The sequence below is a fragment of the Pimephales promelas genome, chromosome 23 (genome assembly GCF_988280905.1).
Source record: "Pimephales promelas chromosome 23, fPimPro1.hap1.1, whole genome shotgun sequence".
Taxonomy (NCBI): Eukaryota; Metazoa; Chordata; class Actinopteri; order Cypriniformes; family Leuciscidae; genus Pimephales; species Pimephales promelas.
In genome coordinates, this window is record NC_142791.1 from 64,757 (window position 1) to 77,301 (window position 12,545).

Genomic DNA, 12,545 nt, shown 5'->3' on the forward strand with positions numbered 1-12,545 from the left:
TTGGGGGGTAAACTATTCTTTTAAGTTTTTGACGTCATTCTACAGTACATGCAAATAGGCCTAATTAATGAACGTGCATTTAAAAAAAGACAAACGGTAGCTTGAGTACAATTAAAATTTATTATATTTAGTAACAAGATTGTGAAGCAGCATCAACTGCGAGATGCAAATCCCATATGAAGGCCGATGTGTCCTTCCAAACTGAGCAGGTGTGTACACATCACATCCGCCAGCGACTGGAGCAGGAAAGAGGACAAACTCGCACCAGATTAGTTGCATACATAACTGACAACCAGCAGCTTACATTTATAACTTGTATATAAATATAATACAATGTACTGAATAATTCAAAGCGATGCCACAGAATGCCGGAATCACTAACACAGCAGCTGGTGGCCGTTAGGCAATTGTGTGTGTTATTTGTAGTATTTCAGACAAGGAACCACATGAACACATCCTTTGGACACACAAGAGCATCCCTAAAACATCAGACAAAGTGAATTCATAGTAAAAGCATTTCGTTTTACAGTTATTTATGAATAAACACTGACATTCGGATGGAAAAGCTGCAAAGGGACAGTCATTTGAACTGGATAAGGGTTAGGCACAAATGAATGAAAATTTTTTATGGCGAAAACAAACATGACATTTTAAAATCATAAGAAGAGGGTGATGTGTCTGCATGTGTGTGAGTGATGTATTTAAGACACCCAAGCATACACACAAATGAGGTATAACAGCTCACACACTAAAGCACTCCATGATAAGTAAGACTACACACTCTGAATTACTTCATACAAGGCAACACCAGGACGGGTCAGGAAGGGTTTTGCAGCGAGGCTAAAGGTATTTATTGCACAAGGAATGAGGCATTGTGTGTCCTGACCTCTACATCACGGGCACATTTAGAGTGAGTTGGTTTTCAAGACAGAAATACTTCCTATACGCCAGCTGAATTTCAGCAATAATAGCCGTTTATGATTTTCAGTTGTCTCTCACTTAAACTTTGTACATGGTATACTTGAAATGTGCAGTTAGGAAATGAGTAAAGGCCATGTTCTGTTCATCCACAAACGAGAGCACTACAGATATGTCCAATCAGCTCATTAGCACCATGGGAAGCAAAACAAATATTAGTTTACATTATAAAACGGCACAGTAAAGCTTTGAAAAAATAAAACAAATTAGGCTGCTGATGATCGAGGCTTAGCGCCCCGAACGTTATGTCAGAGTAAACGTAAAAAAAAAAACAATTTGATCAATAATACTGGACAAGATAATAATAGCAAAGTGTACATGGAGCTCAGCGACTCAGTTACTGTCTTTGGTAGTCACCGTAACGAGCTGTTTGGCCGCCTTGGCGATGTCGTAGGCACACTGAATAACCTGCTGGGAATCGTGCGGTGTGACCTTCTGACATTCGCCCTGAAGACGGCTGGCACTGGAGGTCAAGAGGCGCAAGGATCCGCGAACGGTCTCGGAGGACGGCCTCTGTGATGGGAGACAATTTCAGAGCCGTATTAACTCTTTAGTGCTTGGTGTGGATGCAGACGCAATAAATAAGGGTTAGATATTCTCCACTACGGCAAAGTTTCCACATTAGCTCTAGGCTTACCTTCGGGAATAGGGTAGCCATTTCTGTCACTGCTACAAGAATTCTCTCCGAACACAGGACAAAACTTGGACAAAAAAAGACAATGGAAAATGCATTTCTTATTCTCAGATTAGATGAACTGGCATTTAAAATTATCATGATTAAAATACTACATTTTAATATAAAAACTTGGGGAAGTAGAACTAAATATACTCTTCTACTTTACTGTACATAAAAAAAGTATTTTCTTGTTTATTTATATATACATGTGTATCTTATTCATATATCTTTATTATTATTATTTTTTTTTTTTACAATCTGTGTACTGTTGTCTCATACTGGAAGCTTCTTCCGTCACACTACCTCAAATAAAGACACACTTTAAAGGGTAATTCCACCGGTGGACACATGAATATGTATTGAAAGTAGGTCATATACGTATTAGAATAGTATCATATATTTCTCATTTGGGTCCTTCCTGGCCGGTAAATGGCAGAAAATTACTTTTTAGTGCTTGTGGATTGTAGACAACAATCCCCATAGTGCATTGCAAAGCTCAGCTCCGCAGGCCACTCCCACTACTCCGCCCATCACTGTAGACTAGAGTTGAGCTCCACTCTACGCTACCGCCTGGAAATCATTTCGCACAATGAAATCAGATAATGCGCGCTAATATAATATGACGACGTAAGAGCGTTGAGGCCGATGGGTTGGCGTGATTCTATATGGGCTTCGTTCAGACAATCGCCACACTTGGTCTGACGCATAATTTTACACGTGAAGTGCAGCCGAACCTTGGAGCGTTTAGTCTTCGGCATCTTCAGTAATCCCCTCGCTATCAGACGAGTCTCCCGCATATCGATAACGGCTCCGATGCCGCAAATTAGTTCAAATCTCCCGAATCTAGAGCGAGCGAGCAAGAGTGCGCATGCGAGACAGAAGCGACTGTGCTCCCCGCCGTATAGTGCGCGCACGAGGGACAGAGCGAGAGACTTTAGGTGCGTTCCATTCGACCGTAAGTGGACTGCGAAGTGGACTTCACAGGGTATTTCGCCATCTTAAGTGAGATTCCAATTCGAAGGGAACGAACATGTTCAGTTCGAAGGGCACTGCAAACGCCATAGGGAATAAGGGGACATCGATACATCACTTCACAGGAAGTCAGTGAAGTCCACTTCAACTGATATACCGTGTTCAGGGAGTAGGGAGCAGTGAACTCTGCGTAGGGACCCTGTCGAATGGAACGCACCCTTTGTGTGTGTGCGCCTCATGACACAGAGACTCAGGCACTGAAATATTCATTCTTGTTTGGTCTGGTTATTACCGTTCACATCAGAACCGGTTCCCTGTTAGCACCGCGTTTCGGTACCCGACCCTACCCATAATGCAATCAAAAAGTTTCTGCTGGAGAAATCAAATGCACTGGCACTGATCTGTGATTGGTCTGTCAGCGCATTAGGCCCAACCCCCCATGGGCGGGTTTGAAAGGGTGGGAACTAGTGCTTGTAGTCTTTCCAGAAATCCCCCCTCTTACACTTCCTCCTACAGTGACGTAAAATGAAGATTTCTGCGTCATTGTACGAGTATAACTGGGGTTCTAACAATGGAAATCTTAATGCCCTTTAAATACCCTTTTCATTTACAAATACAGGTTTAAAACAACGGTATGAAAAGACCTTTTTGATAATTAGTGCTTCATGATGGTAAAAAAAACGACAACAAAAAAACTCCCCAAACCACAGTGGCCACATGCGACTGCACATTAGCACTGTGAAGGGACAGCCAAAGAGCAGAAATGCTAACCTATGGTATCATTCTCCCATGACTGCATAATGATCATCACAGACCTGAGACCGAATGCCAGCGCAAGCTGAACAACAAAGGCTCCCAGTGATCAGAATATTGGATTCAAATGACTGTTCCTGATACTTATGTGAAGACAGAACACACTGCATGCCGTACTCTCAGATAAGCCATTTGTGGATCCGTCCAACATGGCCATGTGTGGTTATATCCCAGCTGTGTTGACACAATTCCATCACTTGCTTAACAGACAAAAGAGACACTGTGTCACCAGGGCTGAGCCACTGAAGTCTCCGACTGGAGAATGGGTCCTTTCACAGCACCAACCCTTACGCAGGCTGTCACCACACCAAGGCCAGACACATTTTCTTACCCCTCATGTTTATTTTCCTGTGCAGCTCGGAGTAATTCCTGGATGTTCTTGGTGATCAGCTCTGTTTTGCTGATGACGTCCTCTGTGCACGGCAGAGTCGAATCACACTCGCTCTCAGACAGGTTTTCTGATTGTGTACCGTCACCCAGCCAACCGCTCGCCCTGGAGAACGTACTCAGTGTTGGCCTGTGGGGAAGGTGGAAAGCATGCACGGTTCAAAAATAAATACGTTCACAAGTTACTTATTTAATTATTTATTTTCAAAGCAAAAAAGGTGAAAAGACAAACCCGGGTTCATCCATCTCGATGTGGTTCAGTGCATCATCATAGTCACTTTCGGGCACGCCGCTCTGGGCGTCCGAGGTGGATCCCTGTAACAGGAGTCGAGTCACAGTGAGCGGGATGCAACCTGTTACTGACAACTGGTGCTCACTCAAAGCTTGAAGAGACAGCAAACAATCATGCTTTTGGTGTAGAATCGAAACATCAGCATAACAGAGCTGTGAAGTAAGGCCAGAAACATACTTTGCGCTAGCAGTCAAATGCAGACGCTTGGCTAACACGTTGTAAACGCTTAACGCGTTCCCTCGTTAACAATACAGTAACAAGCCCTCGAGACTCAAGGGGGCGATAGAGTTACTTTCAAACATCTGCCGGGGACTGCTATTCAGGTAGCCATCTATAAACACGTTACACTAAATTTAACTCACTCAAGCTGTTTCTCCACCAGCAGTGCCAATTTCATGGGTTCAATTCCCAGGTCACGCATGAACCGATAAAAGGTATAACTTCAATGCAATCTAAGTCACTTTGGATAAAAGCATCTGCACAAAAAAAGCACGGATTGCATTCTGATCCATTTCAAACGATGGCCGGCATCAAACTTGTGTAGCTAGAAGCGTTAGCATTCACGTACTTGCATAGAGTATGTTTCAGGTGTGAGAGATCAGAGAGCCAGTGACTGCTTCACAGATCAAGCAGAGCGGTCAGTAATGTTAATGCCTGGCGTCTCTCGCTGCGTACGGTTTAAAGTTAGTAATCCAGCTGAGGAACACGTTGTCCAGTGGTTGGACTGATTCATGCACTGAGTGAACGGGGGACAGGTAGAGGATAAGCCCTTCCAACAGCCTGTTCACTGAGCAGGTACTTCACCCTTTGGCTTATCTCATCCCAGGACCAGGACAGAGTTGAGGGGAACGTGGGAAGGGAGGAGAAGGCAGTCACCGAGGGACCCTTCCCAATCTAGAAAGGGTTCAGATTATGTTTTTTTTTTTTTTATTATGAATGCACAAAAAGAGAAGAAGGGGTTATCAAATCATACCTGAAGTGATGATTCACTGGGTTACCAACTGAGTTAAAACCAAAGGAAATAATGAAACGGGAACACCAAAACCAACTCTGGCTTTGGTTCGGTTTGTACTTGCATTAGATGGCAGTGGTTGAAGCGTCAGAGTTGTGTCCGGGTGGACGGTCTCTCCTCTAGGGTGGTACTGCCTCGGACCTGAACCAGTCTCGTACATGGACATGGCCCTACAGCCGCGTGGAGCTGCCCTCTGCGGGAGGTCCTGCGACCTTGCCAAACTGTTTGGGGTTTGCCATTTCAGAGAGCTGTTCTCATTCTGGAGGGAGTTCAGCTGAAATCAAGACACTAAGCCGAGTCAGACACTTTCAGCTACGGCAGGGATGGAGCGTCGGACTGCGATCGGACCTCTCACCTTGCTTTGCATGAGTCTCAACTCCTCACTGAGATGGCAGTTGACCTTGAGGAGCTGCTGGATCTTTGCTTCAGAGGCATTGAGGGCACTTTTCACTTCCATGAACTCCTGAACGGTGATCGGGCTGTCCGACAAGTCTGAGGACTCTGAGCTCTGATAAGAAAGATCACAGTTTTGATCCCACACACTATATCAAGGTTATAATCGTTAACGAAAACTAGATGAAAAAAAAAAAACATTGTCGTTAACTGAAATAAAAATAAAAACGAGGCATTACAAAAAAACGATAACTAACTAAAACTGTAATGCGTGTTTGCAAAACGAACTAAAATAAAATAAAATTATAGAGCAAATGTCCTTAGTTTTCGTCTTTGTCAATGTCTTTCATTTTTTAAAGTTGCCCTAGAATGTGAAATTGAATTTATTTTGGCATAGTTAAAGAACAAGAATTCAGTACATGGACATGACAAAAATGCCTTTTATCTCGTGAACATCTTTACACAATCACACATTAAAAAGTGGTGTAAAAATATTTTAAATTCTTAATACAATTTTGTCAGTGTGTTAATGTCGACCCGAGAAGCGATTGCCCCACATACATCTCTGCACAACGTGGCTTTATAAGCACAGCGCTCAAGTGTTTGTGTTATTGTTAAGTGCTCAAGAACTGCAGGACTGCACAACTTAGTTAAGGGCGCAACGACATCTGAGAAGTGTCGGCAAAAACAACAATAATAGCCAACCATACCTAGGCAACGTCTAAGCTCTCGCCTAGTAGTAGGGGTTGAAAAAGTTAAAATGGCCTCGACTTTAGCCTCTACGGGTCGAACCCGTCCCTTACCAACTTGCTTTCCTAGGTATGCAACAGTCGCTTTCCCAAATTCACACTTGGATAGATTAAGCGTTAGGGAGCGTTAGCTAGGAGCGCGAAGACCTTTTCCAACCTAGGTATGCGATTCCCCCTGTCCTGGTCGCAGATTACCACATCATCTAAATAAACACAACAGTTTGGTAAGCCGTCTAACACACGACACATTAGGCGCTGAAAGAAATCAAACTTTTAAAAAACATGTCTCTAGAAAAATACTGGTTTCCTGTTGAGACATTTGTGCTTTTGTTCATATGGACATCGGGCTGTTGGTGTTTTCAGCAATCGTGTGCAACCCACTTTACTGACAGACATCTGTAGATGGAAAATCTCCACACAATTGCCTTTTTGTTATGTACTTTAAAAGTCTGACATGTCAAAGATGTTTTTTCTGCTTTTTGTTACTTTGCAAAAGTTTTATTTACTCACGATATAATTTGTTTTCAGTATCAAAATATTCATAAGAATCAAAGGTAAATACAATTGTCATAAAATGACAATAATATTGTTATTCGCAATTGTTCCTGGGGAAATATTACTATTACGTACCCAGAGAAACTCAACAATTTACCTTGGTCCTCTCGTCTTTTCCAGATGTTGGTTCTTGCTCGGTATCCTCATCTGAGGCCACACTGTCATAATCAGGCTGGTCCATCTCTGGACTTTCACTGCCACGACAGCTCCCGATGTCCTTCAGAATTAACTCCACATTATCTGGGAAGAAACAAAGGGTGGAAGTTGAACTTTATGCATCATACAGGTCATGACAAACCCAAGACCTTTCATCACCTTTGACATTATCAGGAGAATTTCCTTGCTGACGGCGTTTGGCATCAGTTAAAATATCAATAACCAGCGTGGCAAACTCGTGTGCATTGAACCTGGCGAGTTTCTGCCGCCCCTGCAACATAAATACCACAAACAGAGGGAAACCAAACCTGATCAAATCCACTCAATCCTTTAACAAACGCGTGAGCGCATCTGTGTCAACATACCTGATTCCTAGTGGAAGAATATTCAGGGTTGACCGGGAGGAAAGGCACCACCGTGGTGTCCGTGACCAAGGTGCTGTGGTTCTGCGTTGCAAGCCAGACTACAATAGCAAAAGAATGACACCATTTAAAATGTTAGGATACACTACTTTAAGAGAAAAGCGGACAGATATCAGGCTATTACGCTTCTCTAACCTGCATCTGTTTCCCTTCTGTCCACTTCATCGTACACATCCATGGCTAGTTCTTCAAACTGGTGATTGCTGAGCTGAAAGCACCACAGCGGGGTCATTTTACGGTGTACGGCACATTTTAGGTGTTGGAATAGAGATGTAATGAGCAACCCCTCCATGCATGGAGACACACTAAGGTTCAGCTTTACAAAAACAGTAAACTACAGTACGACTTACAGACTGAAGCTTCTTCTTTGCTGCTTTGGCCAGTTCTGACAGGTCAAGACTGCTGTACGTAAAATAAAATGAAGAGAGCCATTATCATCTGATCCAAACTTACTCTAGGAAATAAAGCAAGTGCCATTTCCATACTTACACACTTCTTATCCATATGAAGCCAGCAACGGAAACAAATTATGCAATTAAGTACTTTGATAAAATACAAGCATGAATCAAAAGAGAGCTTCTCCTACCTGTCTGCTATCTGAGGAATTATAAAGTGTTGCCCGCTTTTATGATCTGAGGGAAACAAGAAGCCATTTTCTTTCTAGGATCTCTAACCTTTGAGGTACATGGTGTGCTGTCATTACGTCGATGACACTGATGACTGACCTGGCTTTCTTCCGCACAGATAGAAGGCTAGTCTGTCTGTGAGCTCAAACTGGATCTCCACCAGTCTGTCTGCGAGCTCCTGGTGTCCTGCCTGCCTACAGTGACACAGAACAGATAACAGAACATAAAACATCACATGTTTGTACGGATCCCTCGAATCTGCATCTCTCTCACCTGGCGTAGTCAACAGGGGTCTTCCCAGAACTGTCCTGTGCTCCGGGATCGGCTCCGTAAACCGTGAGCAGCTCGGCCTGTAGCAGCTGGCCTGCTTTAGCTGCCACATGTAATGGAGTATTTCCTTTCTCCTGTCGGGGACAATAGAGCTTAACCCCTGCTATGGTGCACGTGGAATACATAGCAAAGAAAGCAAAATAATTTAATCTTATTCCACTTTAGCGGTGGATCGACATGAGGGCATCCAGGTATAATGCCACGCAAAGCACAGAAAATTGAGTTCTGATATCAGTGGGCCAGATTTGCCAACAGCTCGCTCCAGCGCAAACCCTCTTTTGGCGTTAAAACACTACTGTCAGGATTTACTAAAGACACGCAGTGAAAAGTTAGTGCTGAAAAAAGTTGTTTTTCTGCATGACCTTATTGCATTTGTTTCCCTTTCAGACACAAGATTTATGGGAAGAGAGTATTTGAATGAATCAGGCAAGGTGATTTACTAAGGTTTGAGCAAGTCAATTTACTGATCATTTGCGCCCTTATTTAAAGCATTTCTTAATTGAAGCACACACTGCTCTTGGAAGATTGTGATGGTCATTATGGAAATGATCCGGCTGCGTCTTAATTTGCACATCATGAGTAGATCACTATTTTTTATATTACATAAACTAGAACTTTTGCATTTTAAAAATGTAGCAATATCCTTATGGCCTTTGAAACTTACTGGGTGGAAAAAGTTCGCCTGTGCGCCCAGCGACAACAGCCTCAGACACGTTTCCAAATTGCCGGTTCTCACGCTGGAGTGAAGTTGCTAAAAAAAAACAAGAGTGAATTCATGGTTTATTTTGTGGTATCTTGTCCACTCCAGGTCATTCATTTTTATTAAGAAACAGTCTCACCTTGCTGAGGTCTTTGGCAGTGACACTATCATCTTCTCTACATGGCATTCGATGAACAAACGCCAACATTTGATATTTAGCCTTTATGAAATCTGTTTTGTTAGGGCTGAGAGAAAAGTAAATGATTACGTGAGCATGTTTAAGAGACTCGCTTGGCTCTAAATGTCACGATATACGGCACTCACTGGACTTTGTCCTGAGGATTGGCTTTGCGTTTTCCACTCATGATGGAAGATGGATCCAGAAGGCTGTGTTCCCAGATTGAATTGGCTCCATTATTGTACAAGGATTTCACCATCTATGGACAAACACCACACACTTTAGCTTACCTTTCATTATCTTTCACTTGACCAGAAATGAACACGCATAAAACGCTGCAATGGAGTTTCAGGCACTCCAACGTCAGCGAGACACATGAGCAGTGTCTACACACTTCAATGAAAAAATATATCGTGTTCAACAGAAGAAAGAAATTCATAAATGTTTGGAACAACTTGAGTGCAACAATAAACAATGACATCATTTTAATTTTTGGGTGAACTCTTCCTTAAAGCGTAAACCAATCCTTAAACCAAACACAGAGACATTAAGTAAAGAAGTACAATAACGCACATTATTCCAGGAAATCCCCATCATCGCTGTAGCGGAATAAACAGAAGATTGAAACGCTCTGTTGATTAAACATTACTCATAAATACGCGACTGCTTTATTCTGTGTAAGAAGCCCCATCATCTCACAGAAGGAGAAGTGAGTTTTGAGTAAAGCATGTCATTGTCTTTTGTTGGACATGTTTTAAAAGATGTTTGATGGTGTTGCACGGAGCACGGAGCAGCGTTTAAGAGCCGTCCATCATTGAGGAGCTGCGCATAAAAAACACAATCAGACTTTGCAATTTCAAAATGGCGATAAATCACACTAATTACATGGACACTGCGATTAATCGTGCAGGCCTAATTACCAGGTTATTGGTTTGCATGTAAACCAGGACAAGAGGATCATTCAAGAACCCGATTTTTGGGAGTTATCGGGGCACTGACATGCGCACTGTCTCGCGGTGTGGGCAGGAGGCCGACGACAGAAAACACGCAGACCACTGCAGTCTATTTCTGTTTGAGGAACTGAGATACAATGCCTCATTTCCTTTCAATGAACCTCAGGAAACATGCAAAGCAAAGCGGCTCCACATGCGAGCGAGCAGAACGGGCCGTCACCTGTAGCTGTGAGGAGGGCCAGGCGGTTTGGGTCAGGTGCCGGACCTGAGAGCTGTGGCGGCCCAGGCCGCGGTGGATACTGCAGCACTCGTCGCACACCAGAACTCCCCGATTGATCGAGGCCCAACGAGGATCTAACAAAGACAAAAGAAAAGCTTTGTGACTCAAGTATTGCAAATTCCCCTCAAAAGGCAGATCTCGACATTACACAATTCTTCCTACTGTCCAACACCTGGCAGATCTATGACAAATGTATAAAGGCCCATTAACACCAACAACGATGACCAAAGAAAACCATATTAGTGTCCACACCAGCGGACGTTATCGTTCGGTTTATTCTACGTGCGTGCTTGTCTTCCACTTTCTCAGTGCCATTATCGTTTTAGCTGTGGCGTTTACGCAACTATTCTTTAATATAATAATGGGAACAGTTTTAGAACTATATCTTTATTGTTTTCTTTATGGTTATCGTTCTTGGTGTGAACGGGCCTTGACACTGAGCATGTGACTTCTTTACACTGATGGTCAGATGTGCTAGTGTTCACGGCAGCATGAATTATCTCAAATAATGCAGGAGAACATGATCATCAGACCTGCAGTTCGACTGTCAGTGAAGCAAAAGAGGAACAGTGACGCATTTAATGCATCGTCAACATTTTTTTACAGCATTCATACAACATAATCAGATAAATCCTGGTAATCTAATGTAGATCATTTAGACCAGTTAGATCACAAAACAACAGTACATAAATTGCCTACTGCAAATAATAATAATAATAATATCAGATTAGCCTACATAATATATACCTAAATATAATGATTATCGAATTTAAGTGTATTTTTACTGTAAGTTAGATTAATTCTTTTTTAGTTATTCTTGTGTCAAAATAACCAGTTCTGAATATTATTACCACAACACTTAGAAATAAAAATAATGTGTGTAGATCTTGGCTGCAATAAATAAATAAATAAATAAATAAATAAATAAAAAATACATAAAATTTTTAATAAATAAATGAATAAACGGTTATTTCATTATAGACTAAAATTTTTTTTTTTTTAATTAAATGCCATTGATTTTAACACAAATTGGTCTATCACTATATTTTATGACATTTTTGGAAGGAGGGAGGTGTTTAAGTTCAGTGTTTTATTCTTATAAATAACAATAACCGTTATGAAAACAGAAACTAGGATTTCGGTGGAAACTATTAGCTGACGTTACCTTACCATGGTATATATTTATTTATTAGGTCTTCCCTGCTTGAATTAAGGATCCGTCTTTACCTCAGAGTAGAACATTTGACTAGTTTATTGGTTGATCTGAATGTAATAATTAGTTGTTAAAAACGAGGGCCTGGCCATCATCAGTTAGCGGTATTTTCCAATGGGAATATCGGGACTGTCCTTTTACCGCGCTATGTTTTATTCAGAAACCAATATCCGTGTAATCCGTTAGGGCTATTACTCTGTTGGCTTGAGAATAATCTCAAATAAATGTAGTTTATAAACATCTGTCTGAATAAAACCCTGCAAGATGCCACAGTCTTGTCTGTTTGCGTTTGTTTTGTTTGTCTTACCGGTCGAGCTGCAGTCTGCGCAGACCTCTCTGTTTCGCGCTCTAATGGACATCATACAGCCGCTTCACACGACAATCTAAAGCATTAATGTGCTTAACACATTAATGAGGGAGAGAGACAGATGTGGGGAGGATGTGTTTTCCCTTGTTCCTCCTTATTTGACGCCTTTTTTTACTTCCTGGAAGAGGAGGAGATCAGCGGTCATGGGCGGGACACCGCGACGCGACGCGACCAGATCCGAACGCGCTGAACGCGCCTATTATCAACTGACCAATAGCGTGCCGGTTCGTCGCGTCGTGTTACTTTTCGTTATACCCTCTTGAGCTACTTTAACTATATAAACACAATTTAGAGAAAGGAAGAGGACTTGACATTTGAAAGGATTTGTCACTTTCTGTGTGTTTATCCCCTGGTTAATTTCTGACCCTAAAGATAAACATATAAAACTACCCTCCAACTCTATTAACCCATTCAGCCCTGCAGCCATCGGAATGGAAATCACATGGTTTTTGGTTCATACCAATAAAATGATATGTTTAATAACGTGAGTCCT

General features: G+C 42.1%; 1 protein-coding gene across 2 annotated transcripts; it reads right to left on the bottom strand.

Moving 5' to 3' along the window:
- Positions 1–101: 101 nt before the first annotated feature.
- git2b (G protein-coupled receptor kinase interacting ArfGAP 2b) lies at positions 102–12,223 on the bottom strand. 2 transcript variants are annotated; one of them, XM_039676986.2, is made up of 20 exons: positions 11,993–12,223; positions 10,413–10,546; positions 9,386–9,498; positions 9,201–9,306; positions 9,026–9,112; positions 8,305–8,435; positions 8,131–8,225; positions 7,992–8,037; positions 7,756–7,807; positions 7,541–7,613; positions 7,349–7,446; positions 7,143–7,254; positions 6,925–7,067; positions 5,486–5,638; positions 5,195–5,404; positions 4,923–5,012; positions 4,059–4,141; positions 3,771–3,956; positions 1,616–1,679; positions 102–1,491 (listed from the first exon to the last, which is right to left on the bottom strand). In XM_039676986.2, the coding sequence occupies exons 1-20, from the start codon at positions 12,045–12,047 to the stop codon at positions 1,312–1,314; spliced, it is 2,211 nt and encodes a 736-aa protein (XP_039532920.2). In that variant the 5' UTR covers positions 12,048–12,223; the 3' UTR covers positions 102–1,311. The 2 variants fall into 2 exon arrangements, with proteins under 2 accessions (XP_039532920.2, XP_039532923.2); XM_039676989.2 differs by lacking the exon at positions 4,923–5,012.
- Positions 12,224–12,545: the final 322 nt, after the last annotated feature.

Excerpts from the sequence above, each read along its gene's own strand:
- git2b (XM_039676986.2), bottom strand. The coding sequence starts at position 12,047 with ATGATGTCCATTAGAGCGCGAAACAGAGAGGTCTGCGCAGACTGCAGC. Across the intron at positions 9,499-10,412 it reads GGCCCTCCTCACAGCTACAG|ATGGTGAAATCCTTGTACAA; the intron begins GTGACGGCCCGT and ends GTTTGTCCATAG. Across the intron at positions 8,436-9,025 it reads AGGCGAACTTTTTCCACCCA|GAGAAAGGAAATACTCCATT; the intron begins GTAAGTTTCAAA and ends TGTCCCCGACAG.